The 19,065-nt window shown below is 41.1% G+C and overlaps 1 protein-coding gene across 2 annotated transcripts in view; it reads right to left on the reverse strand.

Annotated features, from left to right (window-relative positions):
* agap1 (ArfGAP with GTPase domain, ankyrin repeat and PH domain 1) overlaps positions 1-19,065 on the reverse strand; it is a 649,964-nt gene that overhangs the window by 442,440 nt on the left and 188,459 nt on the right. Inside the window, exon 1 of one of the 2 annotated variants that reach the window (XM_072261394.1) lies at positions 6,248-7,971. The exons of the other annotated variant lie outside the window; for it this stretch is intronic. Within the exon in view, the coding sequence (XP_072117495.1) occupies positions 6,248-7,721 (1,474 nt within the window). The 5' untranslated portion in view covers positions 7,722-7,971. Of the gene's footprint in view, positions 1-6,247; positions 7,972-19,065 lie in introns of those variants that run through there. 2 annotated transcript variants of the gene reach the window in all.

Below are 19,065 nucleotides of genomic sequence, written 5' to 3' on the forward strand. Positions count from 1 at the left end.
TTAGTTTAGCTGGCCAATTGATTAGCTCAGCACAACGTTATGGGCCAAAGGACCTGTTCTATGTTGTCACTATGTCTGATGGCTCTGGGCCTGTGTTCACTGCAATTCAGAAGAATGAGGGGTGAACTCACTGAAATGTATCAAATGGTGAAAGGCCTTGATAGAGTGGACACCGAGAGGATGTTTCCTATGGTGGGAGAGTCTAAAACTAGAGGACACAGCCTCAGAATAGAGGGGTTTCCTTTTAGAACAGAAATGAGGAGGAATTTATTTCGCCAGAGAGAGATGAACCTGTGGAATACATTGCCACAGGTAGCTGTGCAGGCCAAGTCTGTAGGTATATTTAAGGCAGAGGTTTATAGTTCCTTGAATGGTCAGGGCATGAGGAGATTCAGAGAGAAGGCAGGAGATTGGGGCTGAGAGGAAAATGGGATCAGCCATGATGAAACGGTGGCGAAGATGCTGCTCCTATATCTTATGGTCTTAATGCTAAACCGCCCCTCAAGATGCTTTCAAAAAGCTGCTATATGGTAAAAACACCAAACTTTCTTGCTAAAATACCTGAGACAGCATCCACATGCAGATTGTACTTGTCCTCCCATCTTCCCGAAACCCCTGTATCAGCCACTCCACATATCCTGCTCTCTGGATACCTAGAGTCAGCAATGAGAACTTATCACACTTGAATTCCATCCAATCCTTATCCACTGTGCACACACAAGTAGTTTGCACAACCTGGATCACTTTTACTGCCTTCCTCAGAAGCAAAACATCCCTAAACACAGCAGAAACTGACCACACAAGTCATTAACCGGTCTGTAGGGTTCAGTCCCACAAAGGATTGTGCTGTGAATGACATAATTAAGCATTTTAATATCAATACATGTTTCACACAGCTTTTGCTTTTAATTATGGAAAAAATAAAATTTAAAAAACTAAAGCATTTATTCCAAAGATTAATTTACAAGCCCTCCCTACATTACAAATGTCTGAGTTCAGGACATCCCATGCATGTGTCCAAGCATCAAGGAGACTGGAAGGATGGATGGAAATGGATCATCTGTTAGTGGGATTTGGGGCATTTCCACATGCCTCCTCTTCTTCCCCTCGTCACTACCCAATCACTAAGCTGCAAGAGTTGGGTTGAGCAGAACTCAGAGTGCTAAGTAGACTTGCTCAGTCTTTGAGTCAATGAGGCTGACTGGCAGCCGTTCATCACACACCTGCTCGCTCCCCCATCACAGCTCTTTCTGCAATCCCCTCGCATATACTGTTCTTGTTCACTTCTGACTGACAAACAATTCTCAGAATGGAGCCCTGCAGTAACATGGGGAACATCTGTAGCGAGAATACCATCAAATATTCTGCAAATTCTAGGTATTATTGTGTTCATAGAGCATAAATATATATATGGGGGGGGGGGGGAGGACACAAGTGCTGGCGTTTTAGGCAAATGCCTTACACCTATTTTAGACCAGCATAAATCAGAAATGTGGCAAGAATTATTACTTGTTTAAATAATCTTATCCACCACATTCACTTCAAATTCCCACAGGCTGATTAGAGTTCTTTCCATTGTTTGGCAAAAATCTATCAGATTACTCATTGTTTTCAATGATATATCTGAAATTTCAGCATTTGAGGCTTAAACTTATGTCTGCTCTTTCAAAATAAATTTGAACTGTAAAATCAAAGTTGTTTTTTTTCAAATATTAACCCCTATTGAGGTAATAAAGGAGCACTGATGGGTTATTTATTTCCCACATTGATGATATTCATTAAAAAATAGTGCAATTCTGAAACTTTGTTTTTATGTTCTTTTTGTTTGCATCAAGGGAGGAAAGAAGTGCAAGAGAACTTAACGTTTCAGAGCACAATTAAATGCAAAGGGAATTTCCCTCTAATCACTGCCAGCAGAGGGTATTTATTTGATAGCTCTTGTGAGTCTTAATCAAGCTGTCATTCAAGATACATTATCTGACTTCAACACTGTACATAGGTAATTCCACAACCTACTGACACACTTTCAAGAACTCCATTACTCATATTCTCAAACACGAGAAAATCTGCAGATGCTGGAAATTCAAGCAACACACATAAAAGTTGCTGGTGAACGCAGCAGGCCAGGCAGCATCTCTAGGAAGAGGTACAGTCGACGTTTCAGGCCGAGACCTGACGGAGGCCCAAAACGTCGACTGTAACTCTTCCTAGAGATGCTGCCTGGCCTGCTGTGTTCACCAGCAACTTTTATGTGTGTTACTGATATTCTCAGTATGTTTTGTATTTGCACAATTTGTCTTATTTTATACATTGGTTATTGGTTGGTCTTCGGGGGTAGTTTTTCTTTGATTCTATTCTATTTCTACTGTGAATGTCTGCAAGAAGATGAATCTCAGGGTAGTATATGGTGACATATACCTACTTTGACGATAAATTTACTTTGAATACATATTCAAGTCTAAGACTGCAAAACAATATTGAAGTTTCAGCTTAATACATTTCAGATGAGGTATTAAACTAAAAAAAACATCTACCTGATCCCAAATTTTTCAGGTGGATGCAAAAGATCCCAAGACAGTTTGAAGGATCACAGAGTGTTCTTCAATCCCTGACAGATATTACTCTCTTAACCAGGTCTACCTAAACCAAATCAAAAATGGGGACCCATCTCATTCTCTGCCACAGAAAACAATGCAGACCAAGTTACTCAATGTGGAGGAGGCAGATGGATTTCCAAACACAACAGGCATCAAGAGTTACATGGTGAAAGATAGAACAGCCATGATCAACAGAGCAGTCTTGAAGGGCCTAAAGAACTAATCCTGCTCCTATTTTCCTCTGTCTTTATGTTTCAATTTAATAATGTTGTTATTATGTTGTGCATATACAACAGTGAGGCAACATAGTAGTGCCCTGAGCATTTTAAGCCACTCTATTAATTTGAGTTCATTCCCACCCACCCCCAATCTCAGAAAAACCCAGGAGAACAGATTACTACTTCCTATGAGCTACTCTTTGACTTCACTGAGATGTCGATTTGATGCTGAATACAGCACAGGCCTGTGACATTGTCCAAGTTCACTAGGAACTTGTGTAAAATACAAAAGTAAACCTGCTTTCTGAGTCCTGATGAAGGGTCTTGGCCCTAAATGTCGACTGCTTATTCCTCTCCATATTTGCTGCCTGACCTGCTGAGCTCCTCCAGCATTTTTGTGTGTGTTACTCTCCATTTCATGCATCTTCAGAATCTAATGCACAAAAGCAAACCTCATCAGGTCTCACTTCTTGGAGAGAGCAGAGACGAAGACTTGGATAGTTTGAAGCCTTTCAGCCCAGGACTGAGTAATTAAAGGAAAGATCATGGCTCACATTGTGCATCCAACATCCAAAGGCTCTACGTATTAGAATGCTTTTGTATTAACAAAATCAAACATAACAGGAAATTTAGGGATTTACTAAAACAATTTCACACTGGAGTACTGGGTATACAACACTTCATGTATTTAAACTTGGAAAGTAGCAAAGGCCAATTCCGGGCTTGTCAAGGGAATTGAATTATTAATTCACCAGGAAAAAAGTTACAGATTTCAAAATACAGCAATCAATACATATTGTGCATATTAAATGAAATTTTCAATATTCCCCCATGCAGTTTTCTTCATGTGAGGAGTGAATAGCAAGAAGGGACAATGCAATGGAAACTGGCAACAGTTGATAGCGAGATTTAAACCATTTCTTTTTGTTCTCTCATCTAATAACTTGTTGAAACCAGTGCCATCCTTCAAGGAATCTTGTGTAATAAATGTGTGTTCATGCTTGAATTCACATTCAAAATTCCCAGGGACAAGACTGAAATCAAACTACATTTACAATTTTTGCCACTTTGCCAAGACGTAGATAATTTCCTATACAAAACAAACCACCATTTTCTTCTTTTTGCTCTCAGATTTTCATTGCAATCCAAGTCACTAAAGGTCCACTACCTTTTACCTCTGCAGCCAATATCAGAAAAACATTAAATCTCTTACCAGAGCTCTTCATTTGTCTGCCAACAAAGTAGTATCATTACTGTACTGGAATTTAACATTAAGAAATTGTTAACTACATGTCAACAATGATTTTTGTTGCCATGAATTCGCTCATGGAATCTGGACATCACTAGCAAAAATGACATTTGTCATCTATCCTTGTGTTGAATAGGCAGTCTGCCATTCACAGTAATGCTGAGACTCGAGTCCCATATTACCCAAGCTGAATGAGGATAACTGATTTTTTCCCCGTAAGGCATTAGTGAAACAGGTGGAATTTTTGTAAGAATCCAGTACAGGTCCTTTCAATGTTACTGCTATTGAGGGTAGTCTCTTCTTCCTAAATTCCAGGTGATTTTAAATTTGAGCTGGTGTCTTTGGATCAATGGCCCAGAAAACTATTTGCTTGTCCAATAAGTATGATGCCGCATACCCTTAACTAAGTGTATGCTTTAAATATTAAAAGATGGGACTTAATGTTTTCTTATTTGAATAATTTAATATACATTTTCAATAATCATGGTTCCAGATATCACAAAATGACATTTCCCACTTTTCATAACAAGGGATCTGCCTTTGTTACTGCTGCTGAAAAAATGATAGCAGTTTGGGATTTGATTTTTTGCCAAGCCAGTATCCTGTGCAGAGTTCTGGTCACTCAGCTATTGCAAGGGGACATTTGCAGAAGAGGGAGTGCAACAAAGGTTTGTTAAAGAAAATGAGCAGGTTGAGTAGCTGTCTTCCTGATTAATTCATTGAAAATGTAGGAAGGTCTCCCAGTGATTGACAATTTAGATGCAAGGATGATAGTGTTCTGGCTGGAATATTTAAAGCCTGGAACAATCTCACATTAAACTTTCAATATTCACACTGCTTGGAAACTGAACCCTCCGACAGGACCAGAACATTGTCGTAGGGTTTAGAGGTTTGCATGCCTCGATGACCCAGAGAGCTATGTTGGCTAGGGTCAAGGTCTTGTTCTTTGGCTCTTGGTAGGGTCACCTATACCAAACAGCAATGAAGAATCCTTCTATATCTGTGTGAGATGTTATAGACAGACAGAGATAGAGGACCTTCATAGCTGCCCTAAACAGGCAGTAAAAAATGGAAACTAAACAGACCCTGACCCCAATTCCATTTTACCTTAATCTTATGTGATAAAGATCTCAAAGTAGCAGAAAAAGCAATACCATTCCCTACCTGATTTAAAGTCTTGCTGCCAATCAAATCCCATTTCTGATAGAAGTCTTTGAAATGTCTCTACTTAATTCTTAATGGATCCTAAACTCTATGAGCTAATAATCACTTATTGGAGGAATCAGTAATTATCTAGAATGATGTTCATCAACCATCAATGTCACACTACCAATGCTTTCCTTAAAATGCACATTTAATATCTTGCTGTCAAAACTCCTTCATATTTGGCAAAGTCAGTTATAAACATACACCAAATTAAAACACTACAGAGTATAGTGTGCAGAATTGCCAAGTGAGGTGGAGGGGATATTAAAAAAACTTTGGGTAAAAAAAATGTTTTTAGTTTCCAAAAGACTGATACCTTTGGAACAACATCAAACAATGAAATTTAGTAAATCCATTAAAATATTTTTGCTTCTGTTACAGAATAGAACTTATGCTAAATGTTATTTGGTAATGAAATGGACGAGAAATGTACAGAATTTTCATTCTTCAATTTTGCTCAGACGAATAAAAACTGAGCTACAATATACCAAATTATCAGTCATGTTGCAGAACGCCAGACTACTATTCTTAAAAAAAACACGAAATAATTTTCTTTTACCAGTCACAAATGCTGTCTTTTATAATTCTTTACATTCTGTAATTACAAGCTCTCAGGCTACTGGAATACACAGAAAGTACCTGCCATCTTAATGCTAAATTATTGTTCTTACTTTTGCTAAAAAGAAATTGAACGAAATCCATTAGGGACTCAAATGGTCAGAATTAATAACCATCATACTTTTGTAGAAACACCTCAGCGTCATTTTAACAACAATTATTGATATACTCGCTGGTAGAGCAGCTCACATTTCCCGCAACGCTTCACCTACACCTCCCCCACCACCACCACCACCTCCCAGCAGTTTAAGCTAACCTTCTGGTGCTCCTATCAATTTTTAAAGAGATAAAACCACGCAAGTATCCCGAACAAATTAACAGAAGATCACGCCAAAGAGTAAAGCACATCAATTCCATACCGTTTTGAGAAGTATTTTCATCAATGCTCTCGCTGCTGGACTGCTCAAGAGTTGAGCCGCTTTTCTTGTGGCTACTGGGATATCCCCTGGATTTGGAAACAAAATCTCTGTGCGATTTTCCATATGGACTTGTAACAGGTGTTGAAGTGCCGTCGCGCTTGGAGAAAATGCCGCTGAAAAACCTGAAGAGTTTGTGTTCTTGGGAACTGGATCTCACGCCACCTGTTATAAAACCGTCCTTTCCCATTTCCCGGTTTTCAGAGAGCTTATGAATATCACTGTTATCTAAAGTCCTGTTCTTCCTTTTACTCCTCTCCCACCGCTCTTGTTCAGAAAGTGGGTCCGTTTTGTTGAGAACTTCTCCGACGTCCAAGGTGTTCCGTTTCTCACTCGTTGAAGACTCGCCACAATACGGCTTTTGGATTTTGAATTCACCCGCAGCTTCCACGCCAGAGAGACAGCTGGAGCTGCCATGATGTTTCTCTTTTGATAACGCTTTAAACCTCACCAACTCTCCATTCCAATGCCTGAAACTGAAGCTGAAGCTTCTTCTGAGTAAACTCGGGTGCCTTTTGTCCGTTGCTAACGATAACGGCGGGGTTTGCTTAATAGCATCGACACGAGAAGATTCAGAAGCCAAGGATGAATCTCCTGCAGGGGCTACTGATAATAAACCAGGCTCTCCTCGTGAAATGGGTTGCTTGGAAAAATCAGGCTCCGAAGATATTGCCACTAACTCCTTATCCTTCAAGATGCTTTTCAATGAATCATTTAAATTCCTTTTCGTGGTTACCTCGCTTTTCCTCAAAGCAGATCTACCGCCTGATTTCCTGGTGAAAGGCGCCTCTGCATCGGGGGGCTCCGAAGATGGCGAGACCTCCTTCCCACGAATGGTTTTGGTCGGATCTCCTTGTTCACTTGCTTCGGGGCAAGTTCCACCATCCTGAACGTCCTTTGCCTGGCTAGGGCTCTTTCGCCCAGGAACCTGATCTCTGCATTCAGTCCCGGTTCCCAATCGCTCGGTCCAATTTTTTTTGTTCTTCAACTCAACATCCACGGCAGCCAGCATGCTGCTGGGTCTGACTGAAGCTCCATCTCTGCGCCTCAAGGTGACCAGGTCTTTGGTCGGCGTGCCCTTGAGTTTGCACGCCTGATCGCGGGACCTTCTGGCCACCTTCAGTCTGCCCAGTTCCAGGTGCCCGGTGCTGAAGGTCCGAAAGCTCCGGAGGCTTCCCTGCGCCTCAAATTCATCCTCTGCTTCGCTGCCCTCGGCCGGGCACAGGCTCCCGGGCCTCTGAGTCCCACCGGCTTCCGAAGCCCCCTGGTGTCGGGGGGAAGCAGGAGCTCTACTCCCGCTCTCGGCCGGGGTGGCCTCCCGTTTGACGAGAGTGAGCGAGATGCGATAGACCGTCTTCCTCTGAGGAGTGCCCCTCTTCATCATCTCGGGGTACGGTTCGCTATCGAGAAGGTACATGACTCCTCTCCACCTCCTGCCTATTCGAGCAGAGGACCGGGCAAGCAGCCGGAGCGGATACAGACCCACCTCACACAGGGAGCAGCGTGCACACGGGCTCAGGTGTGCGGAGAACCCGTGCGGCCGAACTGAATGCCATTAATTCCCCTCCTCCTCCGGCATGTAAACGTGCAATGGTAGATCGCTCGCCTGCGACCTGCAGCGCTGGACAATCAAAGAATATTTCCGGGCTCCCACCGAGCCAAGCATCTTCCCAAATGAGCCGAGCAGCGACTTGCAATCCGCCAGCCGGCGTGTACGAGCACCGACTCTCGGGGGCGGGGGAAGAGGCAGACAGAAAGAGAGAGAGAGAGAGAGAGAGAGAGATCCAAACACCGGTCTGGATCTCCGCCTAACCGCGGGAATGGACTTCGACAAAACGCGAGCTTTTCAAACAACAGGGCACCTTAAATCACGTCAACAGCGTAAAGCTCTGCAGTTAAAGCAGTTTTCTAAAACGTAAAGTGAAATTTAGGAAACCATGAAGATTTGCTGAAACACTTCTGAATTTCACTGCTTTTGCGGGTTTATCTGGAGCAGTACACTGCAAACTAGTGCAAAAACATCACAAGCTCAAATCCTATTATTTGCAATAATATAGAAAATGTCAATAAACATCTATTTGCACGATTCCAACAAAAATAAAAGTTATGGTTTCCCCACATTGACTGAAATGCTCAGTCAAGCAGAGTATCAAATAAGAGCCCTAATCAAGTATGATGCATCGTAAAAATAATTCCAAAAGCCTTACCAAACTGACAAATGACTTCTCATTTCAGTAGCTCCAAAGAAATACAAAATAAAACCCTAGCTCTGTATGGTTTGTGGTATAACACAAGCTGAAATCAATCACAGTGGCCTTGGTTTCCATCCCTGTTATCTGTCAAGCCAGCCGATTTCACACAGAATCATGGAAGCACTACAATTAACAACAATCTGTATTTACATGGTAGTTTAAAGCAGTATAATAGCTCAACTGGCTCTGTGGGCGCTTTAACATACGGAATTTGATCCTTGCATAAGGGAGGCATAAGAAGAGATGCTCAAAAATAGAGCAAGGGAATTCTCAAGTTTGAAAGCAGAACAGTAAAGCTCTAAGGAACATCCCCTCCAGCATGGTAAATGGTTTATTATCATCACTTCTGAATGCCATCCAAATAGACAATTTCATTACAAAAGTGCATCGAGTTATTGCAAGGGAAATCAGTAACAGAAAGAAGAATAATTTTGCTTATTTATTTATTTTGAGGTACACTGGCCCTTCCAGCCCAAGTGCCTCCAATTAAATAGGGCAGAATTGAAGGAGTATAAAAATCCAAGTGGGCTGCACAGGTGGTTACAAAGATACGAGGGAGCAAAACAACATAGGGATTTGAGACCAGGGATAAACATTTTAAAAATTGAGATGTTGCTGGTTTGAGGTGCAATGTACAACAGTGATTCAGAAATAATGTATGGAGGATTTAGAAAGAGTGAGCATCAGATTAATTCATATTTAAAGGGTGAAAAAAATTGGGCAAGGAGAAAAAACCAGAAGAAAAAGCTGGATAAATGAGGAAAGATGCAAACAGAAGTCAAGGAAAAGTGGGTGTGAAGCAATAGAGGGGGAAGATGAGGTGGGGTGGAAAATTAGGAAATCAGGAGATGGGGATAGGAAGGCAGAAAGGGGAGAATGGCATAAAATGAGGAACGAGTGGAAATGGGAAAAGAGAGGGTGAAGAATCAGGAGAAATCACTGGATGGAGGAAAATTATGAAAAGTCTGAAAATGGAATGGGGGTAGAAAATAATGAGCTGTGGAGAAAAATATAGAGGGATAGATGAAAAATGAAGAATAGAAAAAATGAAGCAGTGGGAAAAAGGGAGAAATTAAAAACAGCAGGGTGAATAGAAAATCTTGGAAAGAGGAAGAAGGCAAGAAAACAGGTGAGGTGTGCAAATGAGTAAGGCAGAAAAGATGTGAACAGAAATGGATAAGTGGGATAAGGAGTTAAAACATGTTGGAGGCAAAAAATAATGGTGGGGAGAAGGTTGGGGGAAAAACTGGGTGGTTGTCAGTCAGGAGAGAACAGGACTAGTTAAATCAATGAATCAAATGGTCATAGCAACATTTCAATGGAAAATTCTTTAGCCTTGGTCCTGTGTAGTACATCATATGTCAGACTAACTCATATTTGGAAGTACTATCGAATAGCTGTTAAAAACCTTGTACAAAGTAATAAATAAGTTTTACATGCAAAACATTTTGTGAAATGTTTCTTGTCTCTATCATAATTCAACCCACAATGCTATGTAAAATATGCTCCAAACATGTCTCTCTCCATATGTTTACACTGGGCGGAGGTTGATAGGTTCTTAGTCACGGTGTCAGAGGTTACGGGAAGGCGGCAGCAGAATGGGGTTGAGCAATGATGAAATGTTGGAGCAGGTTCGATGGACCAGATAGACTAATCCTGCTTCTATATCCCATGGCCTTATGGATATCCACTACGTTCATTACCTTTACATCAAGAACTAGAACTTCATTAGTTCATTATTTATGCCACTGTTCATTCAGAATAAATGCAATTTAAAACTATACTTATTCTGCAAACCAAGTTATTCTAAAATCATTTATGCTTGTAGACAAATAGTCTGAACCAACAAACTAAAAAGGTTTAAATCAACACACAATTTAATATATTTTGTTGATACAATCTCATTACCTTGGAAACAACTTTAAGTAAAAAATAACCATTACACTGATGCTGCTGGGACGCACTGGGACACACGATCAGTGATGTAACCTGGAGTCATGGGGTGTTTCTATAGACACTCTCACCCAGGCGACCCAGCCAGGGTTGGTCAGGCCCCAGCTTACGTCCCAGCAGCATCGGTCATACTTCGTGATCCACAGCCATCTGGAGGCTCCCTCAGCAGCCTCTGTGGCAGCACTGATGGCTCTTCTCTTTGCAGCCCCCATGATGCCAAAGAGAGAGTGGAAAATTGGAAAACAAATGTCATTGGAATTCCCTTCAAATACAAATTACCCAATAATAACTTAGTATAGTCATATAAGTTTAATAACTAACTTTATAGCAAAATAAAACATACATTAAAATAAATAAAAACATACATTTTTCAAAAAGCTCTCTGGAACATGAGAATTATTTATAGACTGGAACTCATTCTATTTATGAAGCTACATTCTCCTCTGGGAATTTCAGCAAGTAGGAAGCCAAACATCATCTTAATTAAAGCCATTTAATGTCACATAAAGATACTTCCCAAATCACATATTGTGCTGTAGTGTATTGGGTCAGTGAACAAAAATAACATAGAAACATAGAAAATAGGTGCAGCAGTAGGCCATTCGGCCCTTCGAGCCTGCACCGCCATTCATTATGATCATGGCTGATCATCCAACTCAGAACCCCGCCCCAGCCTTCCCTCCATACCCCCTGACCCCCGTAGCCACAAGGGCCATATCTAACTCCCTCTTAAATATAGCCAATGAACTGGCCTCAACTGTTTCCTGTGGCAGAGAATTCCACAGATTCACCACTCTCTGTGTGAAGAAGTTTTTCCTAATCTCGGTCCTAAAAGGCTTCCCCTCTATCCTCAAACTGTGGCCCCTCGTTCTGGACTTCCCCAACATCGGGAATAATCTTCCTGCATCTAGCCTGTCCAATCCCTTTAGGATTTTATACGTTTCAATCAGATCCCCCCTCAATCTTCTAAATTCCAACGAGTACAAGCCCAGTTCATCCAGTCTTTCTTCATATGAAAGTCCTGCCATCCCAGGAATCAATCTGGTGAACCTTCTTCGTACTCCCTCTATGGCAAGGATGTCTTTCCTCAGATTAGGGGACCAAAACTGCACACAATACTCCAGGTGTGGTCTCACCAAGGCCTTGTACAACTGCAGTAGTACCTCCCTGCTCCCGTACTCCAATCCTCTCGCTATAAATGCCAGCATACCATTCGCCTTTTTCACCGCCTGCTGTACCTGCATGCCCACTTTCAATGACTGGTGTATAATGACACCCAGGTCTCATTGCACTTCCCCTTTTCCTAATCGGTCACCATTCAGATAATAATCTGTTTTCCTATTTTTGCCACCAAAGTGGATAACTTCACATTTATCCACATTAAATTGCATCTGCCATGAACTTGCCCACCCACCCAACCTATCCAAGTCACCCTGCATCCTCTTAGCATCCTCCTCACAGCTAACACTGCCACTCAGCTTCGTGTCATCTGCAAACTTGGAGATGCTGCATTTAATTCCCTCATCCAAGTCATTAATATATATTGTAAACAACTGGGGTCCCAGCACTGAGCCTTGCGGTACCCCACTAGTCACCGCCTGCCATTCTGAAAAGGTCCCGTTTATTCCCACTCTTTGCTTCCTGTCTGCTAACCAATTCTCCACCCACACCAATACCTTACCCCCAATACCGTGTGCTTTAAGTTTGCACACTAATCTCCTGTGTGGGACCTTGTCAAAAGCCTTTTGAAAATCCAAATATACCACATCCACTGGTTCTCCCCTATCCACTCTACTATTTACATCCTCAAAAAATTCTACGAGATTCGTCAGACATGATTTTCCTTTCACAAATCCATGCTGACTTTGTCTGATCATTTCACCGCTTTCCAAATGTGCTGTTATCACATCCTTGATACTGACTCCAGCAGTTTCCCCACCACTGAAGTTAGGCTAACCAGTCTATAATTCCCCGGTTTCTCTCTCCCTCCTTTTTTAAAAAGTGGAGTTACATTAGCCACCCTCCAATCCTCAGGAACTAGTCCAGAATCTAATGAGTTTTGAAAAATTATCACTAATGCATCCACTATTTCTTGGGCTACTTCTTTAAGCACTCTAGGATGCAGACCATCTGGCCCTGGGGATTTATCCGCCTTCAATCCCTTCAATTTACCTAACACCACTTCCCTACTAACATGTATTTCACTCAGTTCCTCCATCTCACTGGACCCTCTGTCCCCTACTACTTCTGGAAGATTATTTATGTCCTCCTTAGTGAAGACAGAACCAAAGTAATTATTCAATTGGTCTGCCATGTCCTTGCTCCCCATAATCAATTCACCCGTTTCTGTCTGCAGGGGACCTACATTTGTCTTCACCAGTCTTTTCCTTTTTACATATCTATAAAAGCTTTTAGTAAAAGTGGGTTAGTTCACCCCAAGTTACAAAAAAATTCTATTCTTGATGGTGCTATCATTAGAGTTAGCACACCCCCATTTTAAGGGAAGTAGAAAAAATACAAATCATCTTGGATCTCATTACTAAAGGAAACACATGTAACGAGCAAAGATTCCAGGTCCACGCTGAAGAGGCATACATCAACCATAGCAAAAGTAGAGGCAACTACCGTCCATGAAGTTGTGGCTACTTTTTAATTTAAAAAATACTATTTTTGACAATGGTGGTCTCTGGATATGCTGTATCACATGAGCTTGGGATACAGTCCAGAGCAGAATCTTTCGCAAACAAAAAAATATATACTACAGCACAGGTCAAAACAGTCTCAGAATATCCTACATTAAGCTGGATAGTTAAATTCCACAAAATCAAATCATTGTACTAATACTGTGTGACTATCAGAATTTTCCAACCACATTCCCATTCATCCAAGTCCTCGTTCATGTTTTCAGCCCCATCACCCCAAATATGATACTTTTTTTCGGAACTACTCCTTCCCACTTGCACATTTTCCAGCACTGCAATGACATTGCTACACTGCTGTTCTCTCATTATTCACCACAGCAGACAATAAAATCAATTGCTTGTCATTTCCCATTCAAGCCTCTCCTTCAAACCATATCCTTTAATCACCTTCCTTTCAACTTCTGAATTCTTTATCACCAAATTCCCACTGACCAGAAACTCAATCTGACAAGCCACAAGAATACAAGAGATTCTGCAGATGCTGGAAATCGAGAGATCGAGAGATCGAGAGAGAGAGAGAGATCGAGAGAGAGAGAGACACACACACACACACACACACACACACACACACAATGCTGGAGGAATTCAGCAGGTCAGGCAGCACCTATGAAGAGGAATAAGCAGTCAAAATTTTGGGCCGAAGCCCTCGTGGTGAAAAGATCAGATACATTGTAGCAAATGGCTCACCTCCTGACACGGTGTGATAGAGAGCACTCGGTAAATGCACTCTTCACACACACAAACATTGCCTTGGCGTTGTGCTGAGTGTACACACTTCAACGTCTTCCCTTGCATATCCTCATAATGGGTCCTAAAGCAAGTTGATGCACTCAGTTTGTCTTTATGGTGCCATTCCTGCCATACATTTCTTCAGTAATGGGGACATGTAAATGTGCGCATGTCGTTTACACAGTGTATTCAAGGTAGATACTTCTGTTTATCTTGTAATATGATTCTAACTACGTTGTGGGGTGTCTCATATTCTAATTCATGTTTAGTCTTAAGTTAAGTTTTGATGGTAATCAAAGATGGTATATCTTCGTGCCAAGAAAAAAAAGCTCTTTGGCCTCAGTGAGGGGGGAGATCAGGGCTGCCGGGAGTTCACACTGGAAAAAAATAGTATGGAGCTATTATTGTGTTTTATGCTAGATATTGGCAATATTCTTTCCACTATTTTCACTAATTTTTTGAGCTTTATTTTTGACACACATAATAAACACTCTTGCACTTAAGTGCTAAGCTAGTCCTTGGGCCGGAACTCATGATCTACACACCCCCATTGCCTCCTGAATAAACCACAGATCAGGAGCATGGAGGCACACTCTCCACTGGCTTTGATGAATTCAGCTCCAGCCCTCAAGAATTTGACTGGCATCATGTCAACACTCGTTCTCCCACACCAGCACAGAGTATCTGCAGTTTGTACCGCTACAAAATGTTACTTACCCTGGCTACTTCAATAGCTCCTCACGAACCTCTGTCACCAACATGGACATGGGTAAAGGCAGATGAAAACATCGCCACCTGCAGGGTTCCTTCCAAAGTGTTCACCATCCAGATTTAGAGATACACCCCTGGTCCTTCATCAGTGCTGGGTCTAAATGCTCAAACTCCCTACCAAATGCATTGCGGGACTATTTTCACAAAATGAGTCCCAGCAGTCCAGAATGAAAGTGCGCACTACCAGAATAGCACAGTAGCTAGAAGTGCTGTTCCACAGGTCCGGAGACCAGGCTCCAAATCTAACCTGGTGCTGTTTGTGTATAGTTCATATGTTTTCCTTGTGACCAGCTGGGTTTACTCCAGTTCCTCCTGTTTCCACACGTATGCCAAAACAATGCAGCTTAACTGGTTGAAGACAATGACTTTCAGTGTAGGTGAATGGTGAGGGGAGTGGCAAGTTAGGGGAAATAGAGATGCAACAGAGGGGAAAAAAATGGGACTGGAGAGGATGGGTGTCTGATGGTCAGCACAGCGAAAAAGGTAATTTTCGTGCTGGATAGCTCTCAAAATGATTCCTGAGGAAGGGTCTCAGCCTCAAACTCTGACTCTTTATTCCTCTCCACAAATGCTGTTTGATCTGCTGAGTTCCTCCAGCAATTTGTGTGTGTTACTCTGGAATTCCAGCATCTGCAGAATCACTTGTGGTTATTGTCTGTACTGAATTACCCTACAACAACCTACTCTGCTGTGAGTAGAGATGGCCAATAAATGCTGGTCTTGAGGGTAACACGCAGATCTTGAAAATGAATCAATAGAATGAACTACGTGGACACATTTGGACTACTTAGAATGAAACTATATGCTACCCATCTCAGTGACATAGAATGAAGCCCGGCTCACTGCAACATTGATCTGCCTATTGAAAAAGTTTCTACATGATTCCTTGCATCAGTCCAATGAGTAGAATTCTGTCACCTTTAGGCCCAGAGCTTGTGTCAATAACTGGAGGATTCAAACACAGCTTTCTCACACTGTTCCTCATAGCAACGTTAATGCTGTTTACAACGGCTGAGTCTTCCTGCAAGTGGCTTCAGAGTCTTTCACTTATTCATTTTTGAAAATCTGATCACTGGCAATATCTCACGATTGGTTTAAAATTGTATGCAAATGTACCACCAAAAAAATCTAATACTGGAGTAGCCCAGCCTTCTTGGAGTCCGCTCGAAGAATGTGGATGGTTCCCTCACTAAGCATATTAGCTTTGAGAGGGATAAGAACTTGAAAACCAAGGGCCTTGCTCTGGTCAGCAGAAGCTTTTCCAGCATCCAGAGACAGTAGTATTCTTGTTTGCCACAGGCAAGCTCTCTTGTGTTGAGCATTGAAGAAAGACAATGGCTACACAGTGAATGCTGCAATGACAACTGTTTATATAGTCACCAAATCTTCTTAAGCAATTGAATACAAATCAGACAGATTCTAATATCTTGTGGCTGACAAACAGATCATCAAAAACTATAAATTGAGTAGCCAAGGCCATAGCAGTTACTTGGAAATCGGATTCGTATTTAAGTGCGGATCGTTGCAATAATGAAATTTTTAGCTATATTCCACTTGAAAAAATTACTTATAATCTAAGAGATAAATAAGATATATTTTTGAATATTTGGCGCCCTTATTTACAAAAGATAGGTTGGCATATCTAGGTGCTCCGATGATAAAGATGTTGGTCCTTGGAGCATGTGGAGACCTTCTAATATCCAGGCAGTCTTTCTTTCTTTCTTTCTTTTAGGTAGGGGTATATATCGGGGGGGGGGAGGATTAAGGGGAGGGGGAGGGTAGATATTATTATTCCATGTAATCAAGTTTGAAAACTCAAAAAAAATGATATAAAAAAAGAATATTGTTATTGTATCTGTATATATAAATAAAATTCCACACTTCTGACTAGAAAAAAAATATAAATTGCATTTCCCTAATTGACGTCAGGCTGCACGGTAAGGACATTGGTTAGCGCATTGCTTTACCGCACCAGCAATCATCATCAGGGTTCAATTCCTACCGTCGCCTGTAAGGAGATTTTGTTTTCTTCCCATATACATGTGGGTTTCCTCTGAGTTCTACATTTTGTCCCCACATTCCAAAGACATGCATATGAGGGTACGCATTGTACGCATGCTATGTTTGCGCCAGAAGCACAGTGATACTTCCAGGCTGCCCTTGAACACAATCCTTGTGTTGGTCACTGACACAAACTGTGTTTCACTGAACATTTTGATATTTCAATGTACATGTGACAAATAAAGCTAATCTCTTTAAACAATCTTGAAAAAATTATAAGCACAAGAGATTCTGCAGATGTTGGAAATCCACAGCAATATACACATATGCTGGAGGAACTCAGACAGCAGCTACAGGAAGGAATAAACATTGAGCCGAGACCACTCATCAGGACTGGAGAGGACGGGGGCAGAACTACAATAAGAAGGTGGTGGGAAGGGAAGGAGTGCAAGCTAGAAGGTGATAGGTGAAACCAGGTAGTTGGGGAAAGGGTGATGAAGTAAGAAGCTGAGAGGTGTGAGGTGGAAAAGGTAAAGGGCTGGAGAAGAAGGAATTTCATAGGAGAGGAGAGTGGACCATTAGTGAAGGGGAAGGAGGAGGGCACCAGGGGGAGGGGAAAATTTACTGCAAGTTAGGGAAATCAATATTAATGCCATCAGGTTAGGGGCTACCAAACAGAATATGAGGTGTTGTTCCTCCAACCTGAGCGTCGCTACATTGAGTCTCTTCCATAGCTGTGACAAACCTGTACAGTAAGTGTTGCTGTTCACTACAATTCTTATGGATTTGTTTTGCAGTATAATCCAGATACTTTTGGAGTGACACAGACAATGGTGTCACTCTGGGAAAAATTTCTTTGCTATAACAAGAGGACAATAAGGCAGATCCTTGAGAAGTGACAGAGAATAGGAAGACCTCTCCGTAATTACAGTAACCCACCCTTTCAGATAATAATTATCACATCTCTAAGATCCTCTGGCATGTTGTCCTCTTCCCAGATGAAGGTATAGAGGTCATAAATTTGCAGCCGAAGTATTTCAGCACCATAATCTCGAACTTCAGTGGGATTAAGTGTGCTGCTGAGGCCCTGATGTGTTTTCATCTTCGGGCAACCCTTTCCACATTTTGATGAACCAAGTATCGCTGAGTTGTAGGATGCAGCCAAGGACATTAGCTTCAAAGACTGGGTTTTGCTTGAGATGTTTGGAGTACTCTTTCAAGACAACCTCTCTCTCTGTAAGAAGCCAACTTTGCTTTTTGGCTCTCAGGTAGTCTAGGTTCTTGGATTTTTGTGTTCTTGATATCCATTTGTTGCCCATCCCAACTGTTCAGGAGATGGTGATCAACTAATTTCTTGAATCCATATTAGCCCACCACAGATGCTACCTAGATGTTAGTACTTTTATTTAAGTGTGTTTTTAAAAACAAACCATCACAAGATCCGTATTTTCAACAAAATGAACTAGTTATTTTTCCAATGCAGTAAAAGTGGAAATTAGGGCAATGCAGTTGGACCACACATATCCATGGTTATAATGCAACTTGTCCAGTATTTCACAGCAATATTGAAAGGTGCAAGTACTATTGCAGGATGATTATTTGCATAATAGGCATGCACGACTGCAATGTTGTTTGTCACAATTTGGAAAATGCTAAGAGATACCTTTTAATTGATTCTGCCTATAATGAATTTTAATGAAATTCTCACAAAGCAGCCGAGAATTACCAGGAGAAGCTTGTCAATAAGCAAAAGTCGTTTAAAATGTGAGGGAAGGAAAGGAATTTATGAAGTAAATACCTACATTAACCATGTTATTTGGTGATGGGCTTAGTTCTGATTTTTTGCTTTAAGTGATTTACTTTAATGCTATAAAAATAAGTTTTACAGTGGTATTGACAACATAACTAATTGAAAACAGTTGGTTTGTTAATAAGGGTGGCAGGATTCTAACTGAAAAATATCTTAAACAACTGTTATTAATTTGTATATTTTTATAGAGTATTTCAAACACATGGCCATTGTTATTTTGAACCAAACTGTCACAAGAAAGGATAAAACAAATAGTATCATAATGCTATCCAAAACACAACTATTTTTTGGTACTATAATCTGTCCAAAACACCACTGTATTAAACACACAGAACCAGAAATGCTACTCAACTTTCCCTCACACAACACTACATTATGGAATTTTCAGAATAAACATTATTTTCTCATTGTAAAAATATTTGACTGAAACTCCAAAGTATTTACATCAATCTTTAAACTAGTCAGTTACTTTGGCAGTTTGGTATTTAGATGGTTCCCTATGCTGAATCAAAGCCAGGATGTTCCATAAACACAAAAACTCTT

Source organism: Mobula birostris, chromosome 6 (assembly GCF_030028105.1).
Source record: "Mobula birostris isolate sMobBir1 chromosome 6, sMobBir1.hap1, whole genome shotgun sequence".
NCBI classification, from domain to species: domain Eukaryota; kingdom Metazoa; phylum Chordata; class Chondrichthyes; order Myliobatiformes; family Myliobatidae; genus Mobula; species Mobula birostris.